Consider the following 22,647-nt stretch of genomic DNA (forward strand, 5'->3'; position numbering starts at 1 on the left):
AGACAGAAATGCAACGTATCATGTGGCCTGCGGAGGTGAAAATGATTTATATTTAAGAATGCTGCTGCCTGCTCCCATTACCATAAGACAGTCTTAATTAGCTTTGTGTTTGAATCGGGAGTTAGAAATGTAACTGAACAACTCCAAAGAAGAAACAGCTGCACGGAGACGGAGGCTTCTGAATCCTGGTGAAGTGGTACTTGAGTCTCTGTCAGCAAAGAACATGAGCTGCCACTACAGGTTCATACTTCACTATCTTTACTTTTTGAGTTGCAACTTAAACGCCTCGCATGCAGTTCTGCTCTGAGCACCAGAAAGCCCAGAACATGCAGAGGACAGACCATGGTGTATAACTGCATGACTTTTCAAAATGGAGGGGAGAAGAGGCATAAAAAATAAACTATATTTGCGGGGGGAAAAAAAAAGAGACGTGGGATTTTTTTTTTCTTTTTTTTTTTTAAAGAAAATTTCTTTACTGCCACCTGCTGGAGTAGACAATAACCCTTTGTCATACTCAAAGAACAAACACCTTCACTTAGAGGACAGTTACGGAGAGCATTTAAAACACTGTGATCCCAGACGCTTACAGTAGATTAGAATTTTTTATTGGTGCTGTGTTGCCATAACAACATAAAGACAGCAGATGACTTAAGCTAAGCTTGCAAAGCAAAAGGCTGCTCATCTGGCAGTTAAAATGAATACAGTTCACTTCACAAGTTCCCCATATGGACCCTTAGTGTATGGTAATGAGGATACCATATGGTGGAAGAAAATGCACAGAGAACAATTGTGCTCTACTGGATGAGTGAAGTGAGCAGGAAGTTATGGGGAAACACAGGAGAGATTTCTGTCTGCTCTCTAACTCACAGGTTTCTTTCAGAGGGGGGTTCTCTCTCTTCTTAATCTGCCTCTTAATATATACATGCACAGAAATGACAGAGAAACACATTGTAAGTTTTGCAACATCATTCATCACAAACTGTCAGGTGTGTTTGTAAATCAGCCTAGTAAGATCTTATAAATTTGTAATTCTTAAAAGGTAAAAGTGCTAAGTTTTTAGACAAAGTGCAGGAAAATTTAAGCACTTCTGACAAGTAGAAACATTAGTGGTAATCATTTTTAAAATGCTTGCATGTTTCTGCCTGCATGTTTAGCTGTAAATAATGCTGAAATGAGTAAAAGCTTTTAAAAAAAAAAATAGGAGGGGGAGATGAAGTGGAATAATTTCTTTTCTTTCTTTTTTTTTTATTTTTTTTTCTTCCAAAAGGATAAAAAGTAATAGTTGATCAGATCCATATGCCTGTTAGATTCTGCTGCAAATGTACATACGCTATACTGTGCACTGTACTAACCAGATCCTGAACCTGGTAAGCCAGCTTGCTAAAGGCTGCAAAGTCAATTTTGTACTGCACATGCTTCATAAAAGATGAATATAAATGCATTAGTTAGACACGGTGAGCTAAATTAGAAGGTCAGGCAGGGCTGGAAGGGCTGAAATATCACACAACCAATGACTGTAATTACTCTTTTTTTAAGTCTATTAAGTGGTGTTGTTCTATCAAGGCTCAGGGGTATAGGACATGAAGTACAAGATAAAGTAATGTGTATTTATTACTCCCACGGGATCAATTTACTAGATATTTTCAGCTCCACAGAGCAAAATACACAAATGCAGCCTTTGTTACTTTCTTCAAACTGTGGTTTATTCCTTCAAACCTCTGCTCCTTGAAGGGACCGTGTTTACCTGTTTAGTGCCTTCCTGCCTCCATCAATTCATTGTTGTATTTTAAAATAGTAACCATAATGGAAGCAGGAATAGAGAAAGAGGTGAGGATTTCTCTTACAGAATGCTCAAACAAGTGGTTTGAGCTGCTCAGATGGAATGAGCAGTATAGAAAATCCAATCCGAGGCATGTTTTTTACCCCAAGGCGAAGCAGGAGTCAGGAACGTAGAACAACACAGAGCTCCTTGTCATCATGTTAGCCCTGATCTATTAAAAGTTTTGTCATAGATTCTAAATTACACCATCTGCTCTAATCATTTGCTGAGTAAATGCTGACCCACTTCTAAAGAAAACTCACTGAAATGTGCACGCACGCTGCCGACCTTCACAAAGGAAAGGGCTCCTTGCCAGCCGATGGTGCGAGGCTCTGCCCTTCAGTGAGCGCTGCGGCTCTGCCTCTCAGCTCTCTGTTTGGACACTCTGCAATTCCCAGACATGCCCCTTCACCTGACGCGCAGCACCTCATGAGAAAGACACTTCCATAGCAGCAGCAAGCATTTTGGCCATCTATTTCTCAACAGCTTTGAAACTCAAAACCCAAACTTTGAAAAACAACTTTGAAACCCGAATATTTTCAATAGGATAAAGTGAAAACCAAACCAAAGCAAGCCTCACCACCAACTAAATGCCCAAATATTTTAGAAATGAAAAAATCCAGTTGATAAGGATAACACCAACCTTAACTGTGGTCTTACTTTCTGACAAGTTTTACAGCACAGTGTAGAAACCACCACGCGCTTCTCGTGCTGTCCTTGCTATACAAATGAACTCCATTAGCTCTCCTTCAAATGCTTCCCCTCCCTGCTCATACTTGGTATACAAGTTTTCTAACAACCCCTTTGTGACACTGGGTGGAACAAAAACAAAGATGTGTTTCCTTAGCTCAAATTAGCTAACTTCGGTTAAAATAGCATAAAAACATCATATTTTGGATGAGCAGATGGAGATCAATTTGGGAATCTCCACTGGGTCTGAATGAAGCAGCAAACCTGAGTTGCTTTGTCTTCATTGCTATTTTAACCTTGGCTAGCAAGCCTGGGCCAACCCACCCACGTTCACAGCCAACCTCTGTTTGCAATATAAACAATTCCCATGTCATGATGGATAAAGGGCAAATCTCTGGGATTTCATGAGGGAAAAGACAACTGCATTTGCCAGCCACTAGTTCCTAATAACCACCTGTCTCCTATTAGTGTCCTAATGAGGACTGGGATATGTCTTGGGATCTAATGACTGACCGGAGAAAAGGAGTCAAAGAGAAAGTGGAGAAAGCAGAAGAAAAGGCCCCTTTCAGGAGGGATGAGGGGTCTCCTGGAGACTGCAACCGTGAGCAGCAGACTGGGAGGGAGAGGATGTCAGCTCACGCTCTGACTTGATTCTTGAACGCAGAGCAAGCAATCGTGTGCTTAATTTAAATACACATGATGAGTTGTGAGAGTGGTGAAATGGCAAATAAATTCTAGGAAATTGCATATAAAGAGGAATCATTGATATTAAATCATCTAGGATGGATGTGTTTCAAATCTAGCTCACAGTTGAAACTGTTTTACAACTGTAGCTGTGGAGTTCTAACAAGGTTGTAGAATATCAGTGTATCTGCCAGGGATTTATTTTAAGGGTTGTAGGATGTTTATATAAATTAACGCAAATAAATTTAACATGTTGTTGTGATCTGAACCCTTAGTGATTCCCACCATACTTATGAGCACAAGAACCAACAACATTTGTGTATTTGTGTGCACATTCACAAAAGCAGGAGACAAGGAAAATGCACCTGGCTCCCCAGCTTCACAGGCAGGCTTTCTGCAAACCAATCCTTCAGGACAACAATACAATTTCTTAACATTAGTATCATGGCATTTCTTTTCAGTTCTCCCAAGAGATCACTTGTTTGATCTGATCTGCTTCCTGTCTGTATTATAAAGGAAGGACTATACAGCCCAGCACACTCCTGATACTTCATCTCACTCCAAGCCTTGGGTGCTAATTCCACCACCTCTGCACTGCCTGACTCTCCTGATGGTGCGTGTGTTTGTGCCTTTGTGTGTGTACAAGCAGGCACATCTACTGGTGACAAGCCTGAACTGGTGGCTTTTCCTGATCTGCTCTTGACACAACAGGACTCTAGCCTATAGTTAACATCATAACACAGCTGCCAACATCAGCTCCCACCACTTTTTCTTCAGAAACCATATTGCATTTCTAGATTAAATACATCTCTACTTTTCAACTCTCTCATGACTATGGGAGGACATTTTCCACAAGAATTTGGCCACTGAAGCGCAGGGAAAGAAAAATGAAAGTTCATAATCTGGCTTTCTTCTTTGCCCACCTCCAGCAGATACCTGGAACATTTCAAAAAGGTTCATAGTCACTGAGCAGTTATGAAAATAATGGAAAACCTGTGGAGAACAAACTTCTAAAATAGCCTCAGAGATTTTAGAAATGTGCCTGTTGACATAAATATGACTGCTAACATCCAAGCTCTGGAGCAAAGCATGTGCTTACATGCACTTAGTGGCCTCAACAGCTCTCCTTAATTTAAGGATAATTCACACAGCAGAATCCTTTCGTTGGTCCATGGGAAGGACTGCATACCCTTTTGAGCCCAAGCAGTGTAATCATTTCAGTTTTTAAATCACTCTAATTCATCAGTAATGTTTCAATGGGGTAAGGGCCACAAAACCAAAGAGCAATTACAGAAATGTGTTTTATGTATTTAACAAATAAAGTAGAAGGTTTTTGAGAAACAGAAAGCGATGATGCACTGACAGGACAAAAGGGAAAATGGGGGAAATGATATTTAAATCTCTGCCTCTCTCACGTTTGCCCTCCCTGACCATGGTTCCACTGTGGAAGCCATATGGCTTCCAACTCTCTTCTAAGTAGCCACTGAGAATTGTCTGTAGTGGAATTCTGCCAAAGCCCTTCTTGGTTTAATGACATGGAGAAGAGCGCTGCGCAGTGCTCACCCAGCACAGATTCGCTGTGTCCTTGATTATGATTCTGGAGCCAGCAAGCAATGCTGGGAATTGAACCAGCAGTGCCTCAAATGCTGAAGTCAACATGTGCCCTAACCCCTGCTGCAGTCAGCCTCTGTGCAAGGCATATTAATGAGTCTTGTGCTTGAGGTCCAACCATCGAGCCTGCACACAAGAAATTACCCAAAGACAAAAAAAAAAAGTCCTCATCATCCCTCTAACCTTGCATGTAGATATTTCTTTATTCCCTAAGTTTGTTCAGTTCTTTAAGCAGTAACATTTTCCTTTAGGCCATCAATTGCACTTCTACCTGCATAAATACAATTTCTCTTTAAAGACTTGGAAATCTGTCCTGCAAACGTATTTAGAACAAAAACATTCAGCCAAGAGGGTATATGAGGGGAGAGATGACTCAGTGTTAACCCTCTTTCTCATATTGTATCCATAAATATCTGCTAAATGTTGGAGTCACAATATGGAGACAGATGAAGCTTTCTACTGCATGTTTTTATGCCTTATGGCTCTAGACAGCAGAAATGTATGGTTATTACTGTGGGAACACTCTTAGTCTAAATGGGAAAAAGGAGGGTGCACAGCCTCATGGCTGCTTTCACATACCAAGAAAAAAAAAAAAAGCAAACCAACTGAACAAAAAAACCAATTACATTATTGGGACCCCCTCAATACTGTGGGCATCTGAAAGGCAGCTCAATAACTGCAAAAATCTGTGATGCATTAGCACTCAGGCGCATAACCCAACCTGGCATTGCTCAATCTTATTTTACTTGAATTTCCTCATTTAGAAACAAAAGCTGCAAGCATCCACTCATTAACTGGAATACTGGTTTCAGGGAAAATTTGAAGTATTTATTTTGGTCTTGCAGATACCTGGGGCATAATGAAGGCTGGTCGCTAATTTTCTAAAGAACCATTTCTCTCCGTGTGTTTTTTTGGTGGCAGAGGCATTATGCACCTGAAAGATCACCTCCAGAAGGATGCTCTCTTTATTTGGAAAGGACTGCATCTCTGGAGGGAAATCTGATGACCTATGAAAGCTGTGTTAGTAAGACCTACTGCAAATCTGTCCAAAAGTCAGAGAAAGGGACAGCTTGTAGAGGATGAACAGAGCCAATGTAGAATGTAACTCTCCAGGGCAGAATGTTTCTCTGGTCGTAAGAGGGAAGGACAACACATCATCAACCTCAAAACCACAGCCTACAGCCTTCCTACGCAAAGATAAAAGACTTAACGTTCCTGCACAAAAAGTAAAATAAAAATCACTGAATTTAATTTCTATCAAGAAATAAAGTAATTTGTAGCATTCATAGTCTCTTCTTATCTTAGCAACACTTCAGAAACATTAACTCATTTAAGTCCACAAAAACTGACAATAAAAGCCTACATACAGCTTAGGAAGCTACAGAATAAAAAAGCAGGAGATTAACTCAGCTACAAAGGCTACACTGAACTTGCATTCTTTGATGAATCTGGCCTGAGTTCTCAGCTAAAGCACTGCTCTGTGCCCCAGGTCTGCAAATTCACATCTCCCTTTGTGTAACTTGAAGGCAGTGCTCTTCCAGCATGCACACCCAGCCTATTTGCCTGCCAGGCACTAACTCACCAACAGCCATCGTGGCAGAGCAGACACTGCAAGGTGGCAGCCCACAGACAGTGCCACATACAGCGATAGCTCAGTGTCTCTGCACCTCAGTGCAGATCAGTGCTTTTTCAAATACCCCCACTCTTTCTCAAGCAAATCCACAAGATTCCACCAGAACAAAATGACATGAAAGTATAGGCAGCAAGAACAGCTGTGGGCACAGACCTAGACAGCATGCCAAGTGTAAGACAGAAGAACTGGAAGCCGTGTAAACTTCTTCCCCAGTTTTTAAATGAAATAAATCAACAAAACATCTCCCACATATTTTAATGCGAAAGAACAGCAAATCGCTTCACGATACATTGCTCTAATTATTTCAGAGATCCTGAAATGAATCAGTATGCTACTATTATTATCTTAAAACAACATTCGGTGCAGCAGCACTAGATGCATATTCACTAAAGACCCATATTATTTGCTATTATCAACGGTGAACTCAAAATTACAATGGCACTATTGTGATACTAAAACCAAGAAGCATCATTCTGCTACGAATAAGTTGCTCGGGTTCCAAAATACCAGTCAAGAACGTGCTTTTTATAAAGTAATTCAGAAGACAGAGCAGGATTTGATTTTAAGAAAGGCAGGGGCTGTTTGAGTCAGCGGTGACTCAGAGAGTCACAGAAGTCTTATAATGTTTGATATGAGAACTGCTTGACTTGGCCTCATTGGTCATGCCTCTCCTTCTGCTTAACTGTGCCAAGTACTGAACTCGAAGCGTTACACATACAGAGAGTCTAATATAAAACTCAAAAGGGTTTACTTTTAAACAAAAATACCCAGTAAACAGTTTTGCCATATTTAATAAAATAATAAACTTGATGCTGACCTTTGGCAAGCGTTCAGGGTCACCAGGGTGCCGGGGGATAACCTTCTGTAACCTTTGGAAACCATAGTCAATGGTGGGTTCATTCAGAGCTGAAACAACAAACAATGCAGTGATGTGACAAATGCATAGCAAACAGGCTCCATTGCACTGCAACAATCAGCATGGCACTGCCAGACCAAGCAAGGACCACAGCAAAATTTCCTCTCACTGAAATCAACACTGATTACGAAGTCTAGGATGAGGTTGGCTTTGAGACTTCAGTTGAACCAGCAATGCAAACCTTTCTCTTGAGTGCCTTTGACAAAGTCTCTACAAAATTTGGGATGCTGTATACACATCTACCAAATAGAAAGCAATTGTTATTTCTGAAAGTCATGATGAAATTAAATTGATAAATGCTTTGCACCCCATGTTCATGTTGTCTATTTTTTCCTATTTCCTGTTACAAGGAAGGTCCTTTGTAATGGGAAGACAGGTGAAGTAACTCTAAAGGAGCCTTCTCTTCTTTATTACACATTTTATATGATCCATGTGAAATGATCCTATACAATTCTGTTGTGAACTACAGACATTTGTCATGGCAGAGGCTTTATTTTTCACCCATTGAAATGAAGTAAAGACATATCTGCTACTGCATTCAATAGCCCAGCTCAGGCCTCAGTCAGCATTTAACCGTTCCGAAAGTTCTAATGATTTTTAAAAATTCATCTGTGGTTTTAGTTCATTTTTCCCAGCCCTTGACCAGTAAAACAGAGGTAAACCTGAGGAGAGAGAGAGTGGAGGTAAAACACTTGAATCTTCAGGAGAAAGCTTGCCTGCTTTAATCATAGCTGTGATTGTGCCAAGCCTTTAAGCACATGCTTATCTGTAAGCCCGTACTTAAACTCATTTGCTTTCAGCAAAGCAAATTTGAGCATATTATGTTTTTTGTATGATTGCCTGTAATTACGGGAGACTGCATTGAATGACCTCCTAGCTGTATTTCCAGTCATACGATCGCTTTAAAACTCAGATGTTAGAGAGACTTCAACACATGCTGAAAATTTCCTAAGTGCTTTGGAGAACAAGAACAAAAGTCAAGCATCTTCAAGCATTTCTGAACAGTGCATCACGACCCTCCCATGCCAACAAAGACAACAAAAGTTTCCACAGCAATTTGTTAGCAATTTTTTTTTAAATTCAGTGAGAAAAAAAATGTGAGTTCTTCTTCCCACTATGATATTTTCAATTTTTAGGTTTTTTTTTTTTTTTAGTGGGGAGAAAGAGGTTTTTTGGGGGTGGGGGGGGAGGGAAGGGGAGCAGGTTGTCTTTCATTTTGGGGTCATATTTGGTCTTAATTTATTGCAAAAAAAAATAATTTTTTTGCACAAGTTCTGCCTATGAAATTACAAATACATCTTGCACCTTATGCCATGTTTTTTTTATGAACTTCTTCATGGAACTTGAATGATGCCATCTGATTCATGAAAAAAGATTTAGCATCAAAGTGCATCTCCCAGCCTCACTTGTAGTAAGCACTCTTATATGGCTCAATGCAGCTTTTTCTACAATGAGTTACACAGCTTCATCAGTCTCATCTACCGTGACACAATTTGTCCAAATGCCCACATTTTAAGAGAAAAGCCCATTTTTTCATATTCTTAACATGAAAAATTGTTAGTCAGACCATACTGTTGTCACAAAAGTAATATCCCATCCCTGACTTGTTTTCGATTAAGTCATGTTTCATAAACAATCTCACAAAACAGTCCAGCTTCCAAAGAAATTGTTTCATTTTTATTATTTTCAAACCACTGTGGGCTCTGGGTAAAGAGTGAGAGTTCTGCACACACACAGTAGAAGCAGAAACTCAGCATTTCTCTAACACAAGAAAATATATTGAAAATATACTGAAATGACTCTTATGGCATTATGGAGATACCAGACTAGAAGTCTTTCAGGATGTTAATTTCGGATCTACTGTCAGAAGTTATATTGCCCCAAAGATCCTGATATTTCTTTAGTTTCCTCATTTTTTTAATGCATTTCCTTTAATTGGAAATGTCCGCTTTTCTGCTTTTATATTAAAGTCCTCATATGGAAATTGTGAGAATGAAGCTTTTCCCCTGATTGTGAGATTTCCCTTCTTCAGATAGCTGGCTAGTTCTTCTAATTTACATATGAGCTCTGCTCCAAAAGCTCCTATTTTATGATGATGGCCCACAAGGGGAGAGATGGATGTTGATGGCACAGCAGTAGAGCCTGAACCTTCCTGCCATTATTCTGTTACGTTCTGTTTCCACGTGAGAGAGATGGCAGCAGAAGGGCAGACTGGCACAACGGCATCTGACATGGAAGTGTGTAAGAAGCAAAGGTGCATCACTGAATTCCACCATGCACCCACTGACATTCACCAACGTTTGCTGAATTTTTATGGAGACCAAACAGTGGGTGTGAGCACGGTGAGGCAGTGACTGGGTGGTGTGTTACAGCAGTAGCAACAGTGACCGTGATTACTTCTGCTGGTGTAGGTTGCTATGAGTGCAGCATGCAGCCTCTTGCTCAGTCCAGGGAATATGAATAGCTAACAAAGATGACTGTGTTGAAAAACAGTATTCTGTAGCTGAGAATTTGCATTATCAAATAGTGTTATTGTGCTCTTTGTCCATGGAAAGAAATAGGAGGCATTACTTTCAAAGCATCCTCTGAAAGCTAGAAGATTTTTGCATGGTTCTGTCATACGTGTTTCTTCCTTAATGCAATCTAGTTTATGGCCACTTTCCCCTTACATCCTTTGGGAAAGTAGTTACTAAATTTTGCAATATTATAAATGGAGGCCAGTTCTGAAATCCCCCAGGAGGCAGCAGTCATTTTCTCATATCTTCCCACACATTCAACACATTTGAAATCCACAGAGTATTTCCTGTGAGTATTTTCTGAACTAAATGACCAAAAAAATGTTAATTTTATGGTCCAACCTCACAAGGCATCACGCACTCTCTGGAGGCACTGAATACTTTCTGCTTCACATAGCTTCAGCTTGGTGGACTTTGTGGGGAAGGTGTGCGTTTGGAAGGCTGCAGTTTGCAGGAGTCCAAAACAGCAGTTGTCAAAGATCACTCATTAGTCTCTAACCATTCAACCCTTTCAATCTTAGATTTTGAAAAGAATACATTTATAAAAGAAATCCTTAGCTGCCTGAACAGAAGATTGCATGGCATCAACCCTCCGTTCCTTATCCCAAGACAAATGTAATTAGTCATATCTCAGAGAAAGATTCTTGTATAAATATTTAACCCCAAATTCTGCACTGAGGTCACACCAGTTCCTACGTCATTATCTCCAAAGGAAAAAAAACTACATTCTGGTCTCCAGGCACTGCAGCTCTCAGTGAGGCAGCAGGTTCATGCAAGGTTTTGCCTCTGTCCCCCTGAGTGCAAGGCTGGCTTCCTAGGGCTCTAATTCAAAGAACATTTTTTTCCTTGATTAGAAAAAAGGAATCAATAAGGAATACAAATTCTCTATTTGTGTTCTTGACATCCATACATTAAAAACAAGCTAACACATACTGTACTTAAAATGCATTCCCACTACCCTAAATTTTAAAAGTACTATTGAAAGTACTACTAACTTTAAAAAGGTGTATTAAATTCAAATAGGTCCCAAGGCTAATGGAAGCAATTTGTATACCAACCCAAACTGACTGGCCCACTTTTCAAAATACAAGTATGATAATCTCGTGGTTTTAAAAGGACATTTAAATTGAAAGACTGTGAATTTAGTACATAATTATACCAATAGAACCCTTTAACTTGTCAACTTGTAAATCTAAAAGGCTATCAATCATTTCTAAAGAGGAAATAAACCTTAAAATTCTTTGATTGACAGTGCTTACTTTTTATGTGGAATAAAAAAAAAAAAGAAGAGTAAAGTGGCCAGAAATCCATTTACAAAAGTACATTGTTTTACATAGGTGAGTAAAAAGCCAATAATTACACCTCCAAAAGACATATAAATCAAAGTAAGTACTTCTCCTTCACTTACATATTTTAAGTTGCAGTAAACTTCAGGTAACTTTTTATTAAAATACCTTTCCAAATGCAAAGCTTATTGAAGCCATTAATAGGGTAGCATTTTCATTTAAGCTAATATAATCATTTTTGCAAATACAAGATTTAAGCCATTTTTCTCCCTCCAAACAATAAACTTTCAGCCTGTCTCTTGTGTGAATTAGCTAAAATTACACCCAGGTGTACAGAATCTGTCTATCTATCCTAGAGTATGAGTTAAGGCACAATATTTATTATTCTTACCATTTTATGAATTACTTCTTAAACCCTTGAGGAAGAACTTTCTTTCAAATTAGACTCTAACAGAACAAGCCATGAAGCTTTTTATGCAGCAAGTCTAAAGCCATAACTCCTCACATCTAAGGCTTTTAATCAAGAAAACACACAATGTCTATGGAAATAAGGATGCATACATTATATTCACCTTTTCGAAGTCCATCTTATTTTTCAACAGAAACACTGCTTATACCTTTGAGAAAGACATCTGCACTGTAACTATGATTTCAAATTCTGCACGGATAATTTTAATAACTACGTGTAGATAATTCAACACTCCCTTTTTTTTTTTTAAGCTAGTCAGTGGAGGCCTTTTTTTAATATTTCACATAATGAATTCCTACTGTGTCAATAAAGCTTTGGTTGTTAATTGAATGACTGTCTGATGTATCTGAGAGAGGAATTTCTTTCTCTGGCCACGCTGCCAACTTACAGCAGAATGATCGACACTTAATATCAGCAATTAAAAGGACCTGTTCAAATATCATATGGAATTCGTAGCTTGGGGTAGTGTAGGAGAACTCTTCACCGAGGAAAACTCATTCAGTGAAGGCAGAGAATAATTGAATTAGACACATTTTAACATTATTATTCAAAGAAAAATAAACACACGCTACATAGAAGCATTATGGAAATATTTCAGAACATAAACCATATCCAGTTAATTTGTTTCCCATGCATTCATGGTTTCATTTATTCTTTTTATTTTTCAGCCCTTGTTTCTTCTGCATTCTGTTTGACCCCAAACCAATGAGAAAGCAGCTCTGAGACCCATGAACTTCCCACTTGCTTTTCCAGCAAAAAGGCTGCAAGAAGAGAGAAGGGACTCCAGGGCTCAAATAACAGCGAAGATTGAAGGTTACAAACCAGTTGGCCTTGTGTCCACAGGTTTGTCAGTCCCTATTCCAGATGAGAAATCTGATCCTGACTGATTTATGTGAAACTCCCAGGAAAGGGCTACGTGTAGGAATCAAATGTCCCACACCGCTTGCTCCTGTGGTGCACCAGAGCTGCTGGTTTTCTTGGGAAGACAGAGGTACCACAGTGCACAGCTTGAAGGAGGTAAGAATGACCTGCAAAAGAGTAGGGCTGTAATGGTTTCACGCTAAAACAGCAGTATGAAAGAAGATTTTTTAGACTCTATGTTGGTACAAAAATTCATTTTCTTCAAATTTGGCCCTATGACAGAATTGGAGAACTAGTCCTTAAGTACAGAGTGAAAAGTGAGGGGCTTTGGGGTCTTCAACACACCTTTTTTGTTCCCACCTGATGAGGAAATCTTCACCAGTACATAGATAGAAGTTGATGCAATGTTCAAGGCACATACGTTGATGCATCTCAACACCTCATAGCCGTAACAGACTAAAAAGAACTCCATCAAAAAAGCTGCAGCACAGTCATAGCAATGAAGGCTGGAAACAGATTTAACGTGTGTAACCTGTAACTGCAGTGGGCCAAACACTTGTAGGCACAGAGAACAAGAAATTGGAAGAAAATCAAGGGCAGCTGAGGACTTCTGGACACACAGAGTCTACTCCAGCAAGTCAGATTTTGACCTCTACCATAATCTCTCTTCGTTTCAAGATCTGGACAGGGCACACTGTAAGCAAACCTAACCCAACAACTCTTACACTCAGTCGTCTCTTCTGCCTGCCTTACAAAGACAGCAAGAAAAAAAGCTCCGCAAAACCCCATCATCAAATGAAAAAAAGGCTGTTTTGCAAGTCTCCCTGCAAAGACTGTTCCTTTGCTAATTAAAGATTGTTAAATGAAAACATGCAAGCATTTGAGCTATTTGTTGCTGCTGTGAATTCGTCTTGCTTTTTATAAAGTTTCCTTTCCACTGCCTTTCCCTGGAGTGTTTATTCCCGCAAGCAATGGAAAACGGAAGCGGGTGGGACAGCCAGCCTGCACTGAAAGGCTGGAGCTAGAAAGGCCCTTCTAGTGCTCACTCAGAATTTCCTTGCTTTTCTGGTCTCTGTACTCCCTCACTTAAACATATTTTTGTGCACTGAACTTCCATTTTTAAAATCAAAGAGTGGCACCATCTCACATTTTTTTAATGGAAATAGAGATAGCAATATTGAAAATGTAGTTTTCAATATGAAAATGGCTTTATTGCCATGTCACATCCAAACAGACACCACGTATGTATACCAAGCAATAAGAAAAATGCAGAGCCGAGTCAAATAAACAGCCTGACACCCAGATTTCTTGAGTTTTCCCAGTGACTGCTCTTTACTCGAACTAGAGATGCAATAGGCCAGCATTTGAAGCAGCACTACTGTGTTCATCAGAGTTATTACAAACATGATAGACAGCGTGATATTTTCCTCGTGATAATTTTTCTCCAGCAACTAAGAACCAGAGAGCCATTCCCTGCCCACCCGGCCTATGGTTTGCAGCCAGTGGGGGTGCTGAAGGTGCATGAAATGCCTGTCTTGAGCCCAATTCTTTTTTATAAATGAAAGTTATGGTATGCAATTACTGGATCAGTCCAGCAATTGGGTCGTGCGTTGGTTTCTCTAAACACATCAACTCTGACTGCTCACTCTTAGATACTTGCAGCCTGGCTATGGAAAAAAAAAAAGTTGTGAGCTTCACAGTTTCTTCTGCCTCTGACTGCAGTGACCTCTTGTATAATGGAGAAAATTTGGACTTGTGGGAGTATGAAACAAAATCCAGTTTCAGGTAGTGGAATTTAAGCATACCAATGTCAGAGCAGGCTGCTAGAATTCACTGAGGATATGCATACAGAAGGCCAGAAGGAAGTTAATGCATGTTGAATACTTCGTCTAGTCTCCTGGGTTAATTGATGCATCTTTAGCAGTCATTACCAAAAACTTCTACATGTGAGTATTTTCCTGTGGGTCAGGCACATTCTGGTAATGCGTGAGCACGCAGCAAAAAATTTCCTGCTAGATCTCAATGGATAACAGCTTCTTTTAAATAAATGTGTACCTACACACAAAGTTTAACAAAAATGCATAGAGGCCAACATTTAAAATAATGAGTGACAAAGGTTAGCTATAAGGTCTATATTTAGGTCTACTTAAAAGCATTTAAAAAATAGACACTGCATTTATTTTTAAACTGTTGGCTCAGAAACAGATGCAGAGATGTACCATAGGAAATGCTAAAATGTCACTTTGTGTAACCTTTTCTTTCATTTCTTAATATGCTTATTCTCAACATTTTCCCTTTGCATGAGCTCCTCACATTCCACAATGTACACGCAGACGCCTTTAACAATTTCATCTAAGTTGTTTCTTTTCACTATCTTTCACAAACTCCTTTGAGGCTGACATTACTGAAAACCACTGTTGCAACATGTTGGTATGCAGAAGTACCTCTTTTGAAAAGTCTCTTCTTTCTTTTAACCCTCCTATTTCTCATCTTCTTTTCAACTTATTTAAAAAAAAAATACCAGGGTATGTAAAAATGAAAGATTCAGTGTCCTGCTTGAGCACCAAAGGCATTCCTATTATAAAGCACCTTAGCCTAAATTTGGCTGTTTCTCAAAATTTTAGACTTCAAGTGCACTACAGTCAGAGCAGAAAGAATCTTCAATAGAGGAAATTGGACAAACAGCAGCTATTGCCTCCAAAGTCTCTGCAAATGGCATCAGGGGAAAAGAACAGCTAGACCTGAATCACAAAAAAGGAGAACTGTGCCTAGGTGTAGAGAGCATGGCATTCAGAAGGGACTGACCTCCTGTGAAGTTTGATTTCAATCTTGAATCCCTCTTCAACTAAGCTCATATGCCTTGAGAAAACTAGAGTTTTTGGACATCTTTGTTCCTGAACATTGGCTCTGAGTTGTCCACATGGAGTAACAATAAGGCAACTCACTCATCAGCAAAAGGACCATTTTGGCTGTATCCTTGGTGATGCAGCAAATTGTTTAAAATTAAAATGGGCTTTTTGTTTGCTATTTTGTCACATTTAAACAGGAATGTGTAATTGGAGAGGTCTCAGCACGCTGGTTTTAGGAGCAGTGATATCACCTGCTTCTGTAAGTGTTCTGGCTGTTGGTTTTTTTCCACAAAAATTTTGACAATAACTGTTATCAAGGATAAAAAAAAAAAATCATACCAGTCTGTCTGATAAACATGTTTCCCTGCCCTCACACCCCAGTGAGCACTGTGACACTATACTTTTATCATCTAGCGTGTGCTCAGAATGAGCTTAGAACAGCAATTGCCAGGAATAGGCAGGCGATAAACTGCATTGATTTAACACATCTTGTTTTCAATCATGCTCGGATTTTCTGAGCACGCATTTTTCCTGTACTCCGGCTTGTAGCTTTTATCTGACGAGCTGATCCCTTTTCACTGGAAAATGAAAAGGTCGCACAATAAGACACGGTTTACTGGAACTTGAGCACGCACCAGGGAAAGTATTTTAGATAAATACTGTCAGACATAGTGGAGCTGAATTTCAACAACACAATTGCTAAACAACAATACTTATTACTCTCTAGAACAAGTCTACAAGCAACTTACGGCTCACAGCAGGGGAGATTTCAGAGTTAGGCTCAGTAGTTAAAGAAGCCTCATTCAAGCTAGTTTAGAGATGTATTATTGCTTTTGCCTTACATGCACTGACTAGCCATACCTCCAGACCAAATTAAATGCCCCTTAACTGCTTTCCCAGGTCATTTGCAAAGGACAACAAACCATGATTTTCTTTTCTTTTTTTTTCCTGTGGGTGGTAGCTTACATGCCTGGTTGAGTTTATTCAGATGGCATACTGAGTGGTGGTCAGAAGAAAATTATCCATTTGGAGAAGTAATATAACTGAAAGAAATTACGCCAGGTGAGCTGATGAGCAGGTCAGCAAACAAGCAAGGTGTAATGCGACATGACACATCTACAAATGGCAAGGTTAGAGCAGACTTGCAACAATAATTCTAACTTTTTTTTTTCCCCTGACCTGAAATGACTGCAATGATCCTGATCAATACAACACTGAAAGCAAAATATCTTCAGTAATTCCTAACTGAAGAGGCAGGTGTACTCGGTGTAGTGCCTGAACCAAATCCACACTGCTTTCTTTTTTTTTTTCTTTTGCCTGTCAGCAATCTTCTGAGGTTAAACTCAAACAAGTGGGCTTCTCAGTCTGCCCCGTCCTCCAGGCTTTGAAAAAAAAAAAACCCATCTCTGATAATGCTTCTCCTTTTCCAGCAGCCTTTCTCAGAGCAGCACTATATTTTCCATAGAGCCCAGACCTCCTTCCTCATTTACAGGTGCCAAAACTTCAGTTCAGTCCCTTAATGAACAGCACAGACTGCAAATGAGGGCTGCAAATTTAGTAGAAGGATTCCTTTTACACAGGCTATTTGCTCTGGCAACAGCAGGTTCGGCTGTACAGTGTTATTCCAAACAACCTGTCTCTGCTAGCAAACAGCATGGACAGCTGATGATCCCAGGTGAAAGCAAACCTTCCTGACTTTTCTCCCTCATGTACTGCCATTCACTGCTTTTGCTAACACTTTTACATCCTTCTGGAAGCCTGCAGTACAAAGGGAAACTCTAAAATAAAATTCCATTCCTATGAACATCCTTTCAATTTTTCAGCAAGATCCACAGAATACCAGTGTAAAATCTTTATATTTTCCTTGTTTCTCCTAAATGTATTAGTCACCAAGGCTCAGCACAAACTCATCTCATATTCACTTTGTCCAAGATCCTCAACTAGTGTAAAGCAGCACCATTTTGTCAAATCTTCTGAAAATACACTGATTTTTAGTGGTTGTGTCTTAGCTTGTATTTTACATGCACACATCAGATAGCAGAGCCTCCACCTCCAGTCGGATACATCCATCTTTCTCGGATGTTCTGCTCACACTGTAAGTCTGACAAAATGAATATGGTAAATATTATTTAAATGATGGTTTGAATTATAATTTTAAATAGGCAAGTCGCAAGCAAAGCGATAGACCTCAAGACAAGCATAAAGTAAAATTCAACTCTGTATGCAACACTACTTTGCATTCAGCCCTGTGAGACTGTCTGCAAGAAAACTCAGGCACGCATCGATTTCTCCCTCTCACTTGGCAAGGGTTTTGCTGGACGAGTAAGTTGAAAAATCCGTGCTGCATTTTTAGGGTTATCTCATGCAACACAGCCAGAATTCTGATATGTTTTCTTCATTAACTGCTCATAATCCCAGAAACGAAAGCAACTCATTTCTTCCCAGGGTGCCTGTTAACTGAGAAACTCATCTTAATTGAATGCACAGATCAGTTAACCATCTACAGATCCGCAAACCATTAGTGCCCCATTTGCGCAGCAGCGGGGCTGGCAAGTCTGCTCCTCCACTGTGCTCAGGGGGATGTGAGCTCGGCAGAGGAGGGGCAGCGCTGCAGGCCATGAGCTGGAGCTTCAGGGGCTCACGACCAAATGAGAGCTCTGGGGCTGAGCAGACCTATGCTAGATTGTCAGCGCTAGATCACCTTGCGAGTCAATTACAGAGACAACAAATTCTGCACATCTGCCCCCAAATACTAGTTAAGGAGACTCCAAACCTGTCTACAGAGAGATTGCTGATCTGGAATCCAGAGCCTCACAGGTGCAAGAGAAAAAGAAGTAAAAATAATTGCCTATTTCACTCTCTTCTCATGCTGCCCCTCTCCTGACATCACAATTTCCCACCTAGAATGCGCTTGGTAAACCTTCGAAGACGAGAATGTAAGTTAAAATATCCCAGGTGCAGCTGTTCACCTATAAAGCCAGTAGTTTGTATATTAAAAAAAAAATGAAGTGAAAGGCTGTGGGCAAGTGGGGAACCCAGCTGAAACTAAGCACCCTGTTATCACACTCATGAAGTTTCATTTACAGGAGAGTGAGCTGACCTTTGGTGCTCACTGCTGAGTTAATGTAGAAGAGGTAATGATAGCATCAGTGAGCAGGAATGACCACACAGGTTTAAAATCATGCATTAATGCCTTTTTATGCCTTCCTTTTCTTTGCATCATTGGCAGCCTATAGGAAAAATCAGATTTCAACTCTGAAGTTATCAGTGAAACACTTCCACAGTGCCATGGTATTGCCCATTTCCTTGTGTAAAAAACTAACTTCCATTTGATTCAAAACAAAACCCAAACCCACTACAATGGATTACTGTATAGAAATAACTTGCTTCAAGAGGATTTCATGGAAATTATCCTTGTTTTTATAAGTTGCTACCAATGTATGTCATACAAATACGCCTTAAAAGTCCAATACCGACACAAACAGAGTCACCAGGTGACAAACACAAAGATGCTGCAAGTGTCACGTGAAAAAGAGTATTTGAATGCTATAACTTCATTTTGCAAATTGCAAATCGTTCGTCTAAAAGGAATAATTTAACATTAACCTTGCTGGAAGTGGCATGATTATCAGTGACTGATTTGTAGCTTTCCGGGCAGTAAGCAATACATACAAATATACTTCTGGGTCCATCAGCAGTACGCAATGCACTAAAACAAACAAACTCACTAAAGCCCCAAGTGAGCAAAGTATTAAGCACCTGGCTGCCAGAGCTAATTAGTCTGTGCAGAGCAACGCACTAATGCAGTCTTCCAGCTTTGGACACATAGAAGATGCACCTCTATTTTGGCACAGAGTGCAATTTGCTGCTGTGCAAAGAAGACACAAAGCCATCAGAAACCGGCTTCACACAGGAAAGAAATTCAGAAAAAAAACACTTCAGCACTGAACTGAAAAGTGACTTACTTGAATGTCACTGGGCTGGCAGTGCCTATCCTTGCAGAGGCTGGGGGTAGTTCTGTGTATGGACCATGGAGATGCCATTTCAGAAAAGAGATTCCCACCAGTGGAGTCTGCTTATTTGGTTGCTATTGAGCTTTCCATCCTTTGAGGTCTCCCCTCTTACTGAGCACATGATGCATGTTCAATGGCAAAAGTACTCATCCAAAATGAATCTAAGTTGTAGGTGTCAAATTAAACACTAACAAGCTTGCAGAGTTAATTGTCCTAAAAAGTTGGGGTATTTTTTCAACTTCACTTAAAGACGACCTAACAATCTTCCCTGAAAAAAAAAAAATGTAGCTTCATGTGTGCACAAGTGGTTGTGTGACCTAAAGTGTGTTACCTGTATCTCATAGACATGGCTCTGAATGAGCTATACATGCATGTGTACAGAGGCTCAGAAATATGACCCTTTCTCTGATCTGTAGCAAGTGGTAGATTAGTGATGGAGCAGATACATCCTAGCCAAAACTGGGAAAGACACAGCAATGATATACTTAAATGTGGACTTGCAAACTGGTAGATGCTTTCTCCACATAGAAAGGGAAAATATAATGTCACATTTTTCTACCAAACTTTGTCACATGAAACAAAAGTGAGTGAGCAAGAGAAAAGAGGCAACAAATTCCCACGGGATTATGCTGCTCAATTCAAGACGACCCAGACCTGTCATTCTTGTTCCTTCCCTTTCCCCCTGCAATCTGCCCACACCAGCAGCATGACAGCAGAGAGCCCTTCAAAAACTGTTGCATTGTAAGTTTGTCACAAGTATAAAATAAAACATGTACTGAAACACACAGAAGAGAAAAGCAAGTACATCCTTTCCTGCACCCCTTGAACTAAAGTAGATAAAAATTCTTTTTCCAGATTCAGATACTCAGAGATGAAATGAGTAGAAAGGGACAGAAGGGACTAATCCAACTTGGTTTTTACGTTTGTTGGACTGTGGCCTATCATACTATTTCACAGGCCATGTTCATCTTACTTCAGCTAATCATGTATGATGGACAGAGACCCACCAAAGGCTGGCACAAGTCTCAGACGAGAGAATTCAGTTTCAAAAGCTCTTGAAGAAGTGCTCAAGTTGGATATTTATTAAATTTAACTGCTAAGCATGCAAAATATTATTTATTATCACTTAGGCTCTTTAATCCCACTGGATTATAGAACACTGTACATGATCAGGTCCAAATTTTTTTTAAGCATTAAAACCTCAGTATTTCAATCAGATTACGATGGTGGTGCCTCTAAGTTGCAGGGCATTACTCCAGCAGAAAAGATGCAATTCTAATTCCATTAAAAAAAAAAAAAAAAAAAGAAAAAAAAAAGAACTAACCCCCCAGAAATAGTTTTGCCTTAGTATCAGAGCTCTTTCCAGATTATTTGGCATGACACATCCCTTGTACTAGTCCTTCACTGTGTCTCCATTTCAGAGTTGGAGAACAAGCAGCCCCAGCGCAGTAAAATTTAGTTACAAATGCCTACTTGGAAATTTTCAGTTTTAACTGAGTAACAACAGGAACAATCACAGGGAAAAAGATTCAAAATTCTGTTACTCTGTGCTGTGATGAGCAAGGCTAAAAGAGTTGCCTTCTGGATACAAGTTTTCTGTAGTAAAATGCATGGAAAAGGGGTCAAGATTTCCTCCCATTCAAAAGCAAATCATGCATTCTATCTTCACCTTAAGAGGCAAAGGAGAATCCACCCAACACTGTATGAGTGCCTTCAGGTAGAATTCACTCTATTTAAAGTTTTAAAATACATTAACACCCTTCATTTGAAGTCTTCTGGTGACACATAATAGCTCAGAAAAATGACATTTGGTGACCATCGCCAATTTCATGTTAAAATAACACGATCTGCAATGGAAAGATCAGTTGTGTACAAACCCTCAGGGCCTCAGAACTTCTGCAAGAGTTTCTTGGTGGTCCATGAAAGGAAATTAGGAGAGATACAAGTCTGTTGTTGACAAGATGAACTGCGCTGAGCAATCCATTGCTCACGGATCTGCATTTCTACTGGACAACATTTAGGTGTCCACAACCTTGAAAAAATGATGAAAAGCCACAGCAATAGGCAGTTTGTTAGCACAAGCTCTCCTCCCGCTGGAAGCTTTGCTACATACATTGAGGCAGCAGTTTGAAAGACTGGGTATTTTCTGCTGAATGGGGCCCTTGGAGAGGAAATATTTGATTTACTGCAGAGTTCTCATTTCCCTGAATTGCAAATAAAGTGTAATTTGATTAAATGTAAATGAATCCTACAATACTTTTGGTGGCTTGTCTGAAACAATTGATTGTAACGAGCATCCATCATTTGGCTCGATTTTAATCCAGAGACAAAAAAAGGCAAAATGAGAAAACTAAAGCAAGTGCCACAAACATTCTAGAACCAGAGCAGTCGAGATTTCTGGCGCTGGACTGTCACTGCCATTGTTCTCAGAGAGCCAGCAACGTACCAGAGGGGAAATGCAACAGCGAAAGGAAAAGAATAACGCGAAACACGTACAAAGAAATAGATCTAGAGGAAAATAAAACTTTTTCACAATGAATTCTGCTTAAGGAGAGTAATTTGTTAAATTTATTGTAAAACTGATATTCTAAAATGAGTAAATAAAGGAGATAAGTATTGCTGCATGTTTCTCAGAATAAAATCTTGTTTTTATAGATCATCTAATTCTTTTTTCACCAATACGATACAACATCAGTTTCAGTAGTTCTCGTGGCCTGAAATAATAAAAGAGAAGTGAAATTTCTGATAATGACACAAGCATGATAAACTTTTGGTGTCACTCTCCTTAAATGTGGAACTACTTCAACCACAGAGATAATTATAGATGACCAGACTGTAACTGCTTTATTGCTCCTTTTTCCTCATAAATTTTAATTTTGGAAAGTCAAGTGAAAAACGTGGTTTCAATTTCCAACAAATTGCACACAATTTGTTTTTAACGAGAAAATAGAGAGAGATGGGATGGTCTTTGGAGTGGATTATGGAGACAAGTTAATTCTTTGTCCTTCAGCATTATCAGAGTAACAGTGTAGAAAGTGCAGAAAAGATGACTGAAAAAAGGCAACTGTACAACGCACTGAGAAAAGCACACTGCAGTTCTTTATCTAAATATGCTCTGATCAATTTAACAAGGTAATACAGTTGCTCTAACCTTTTTCCTTCTGTTTTACCAAATCAGAGCTTAAAAGAAATCAAGCTGCATACACACGTTACAGGAAATCTTCTAATAAAAAAAAATGCTGTGTACATATCTCTCTTCCTCTCTCAGAAGCTACCAGCGATTGCCAAAGTACTGTGTAA

General features: G+C 39.6%; 1 protein-coding gene across 10 annotated transcripts in view; it reads right to left on the minus strand.

The window, feature by feature from the left end:
• EBF1 (EBF transcription factor 1) overlaps positions 1-22,647 on the minus strand; it is a 266,492-nt gene that overhangs the window by 24,797 nt on the left and 219,048 nt on the right. For all 10 annotated transcript variants that reach the window (XM_052684476.1, XM_052684475.1, XM_052684474.1 and 7 more), the window contains one exon: positions 7,255-7,343. In XM_052684476.1, the coding sequence (XP_052540436.1) occupies positions 7,255-7,343 (89 nt within the window). The remainder of the gene's footprint in view (positions 1-7,254; positions 7,344-22,647) is intronic.

Source organism: Tympanuchus pallidicinctus, unplaced genomic scaffold, assembly GCF_026119805.1.
Source record: "Tympanuchus pallidicinctus isolate F22 unplaced genomic scaffold, pur_lepc_1.0 scaffold21, whole genome shotgun sequence".
Taxonomy (NCBI): domain Eukaryota; kingdom Metazoa; phylum Chordata; class Aves; order Galliformes; family Phasianidae; genus Tympanuchus; species Tympanuchus pallidicinctus.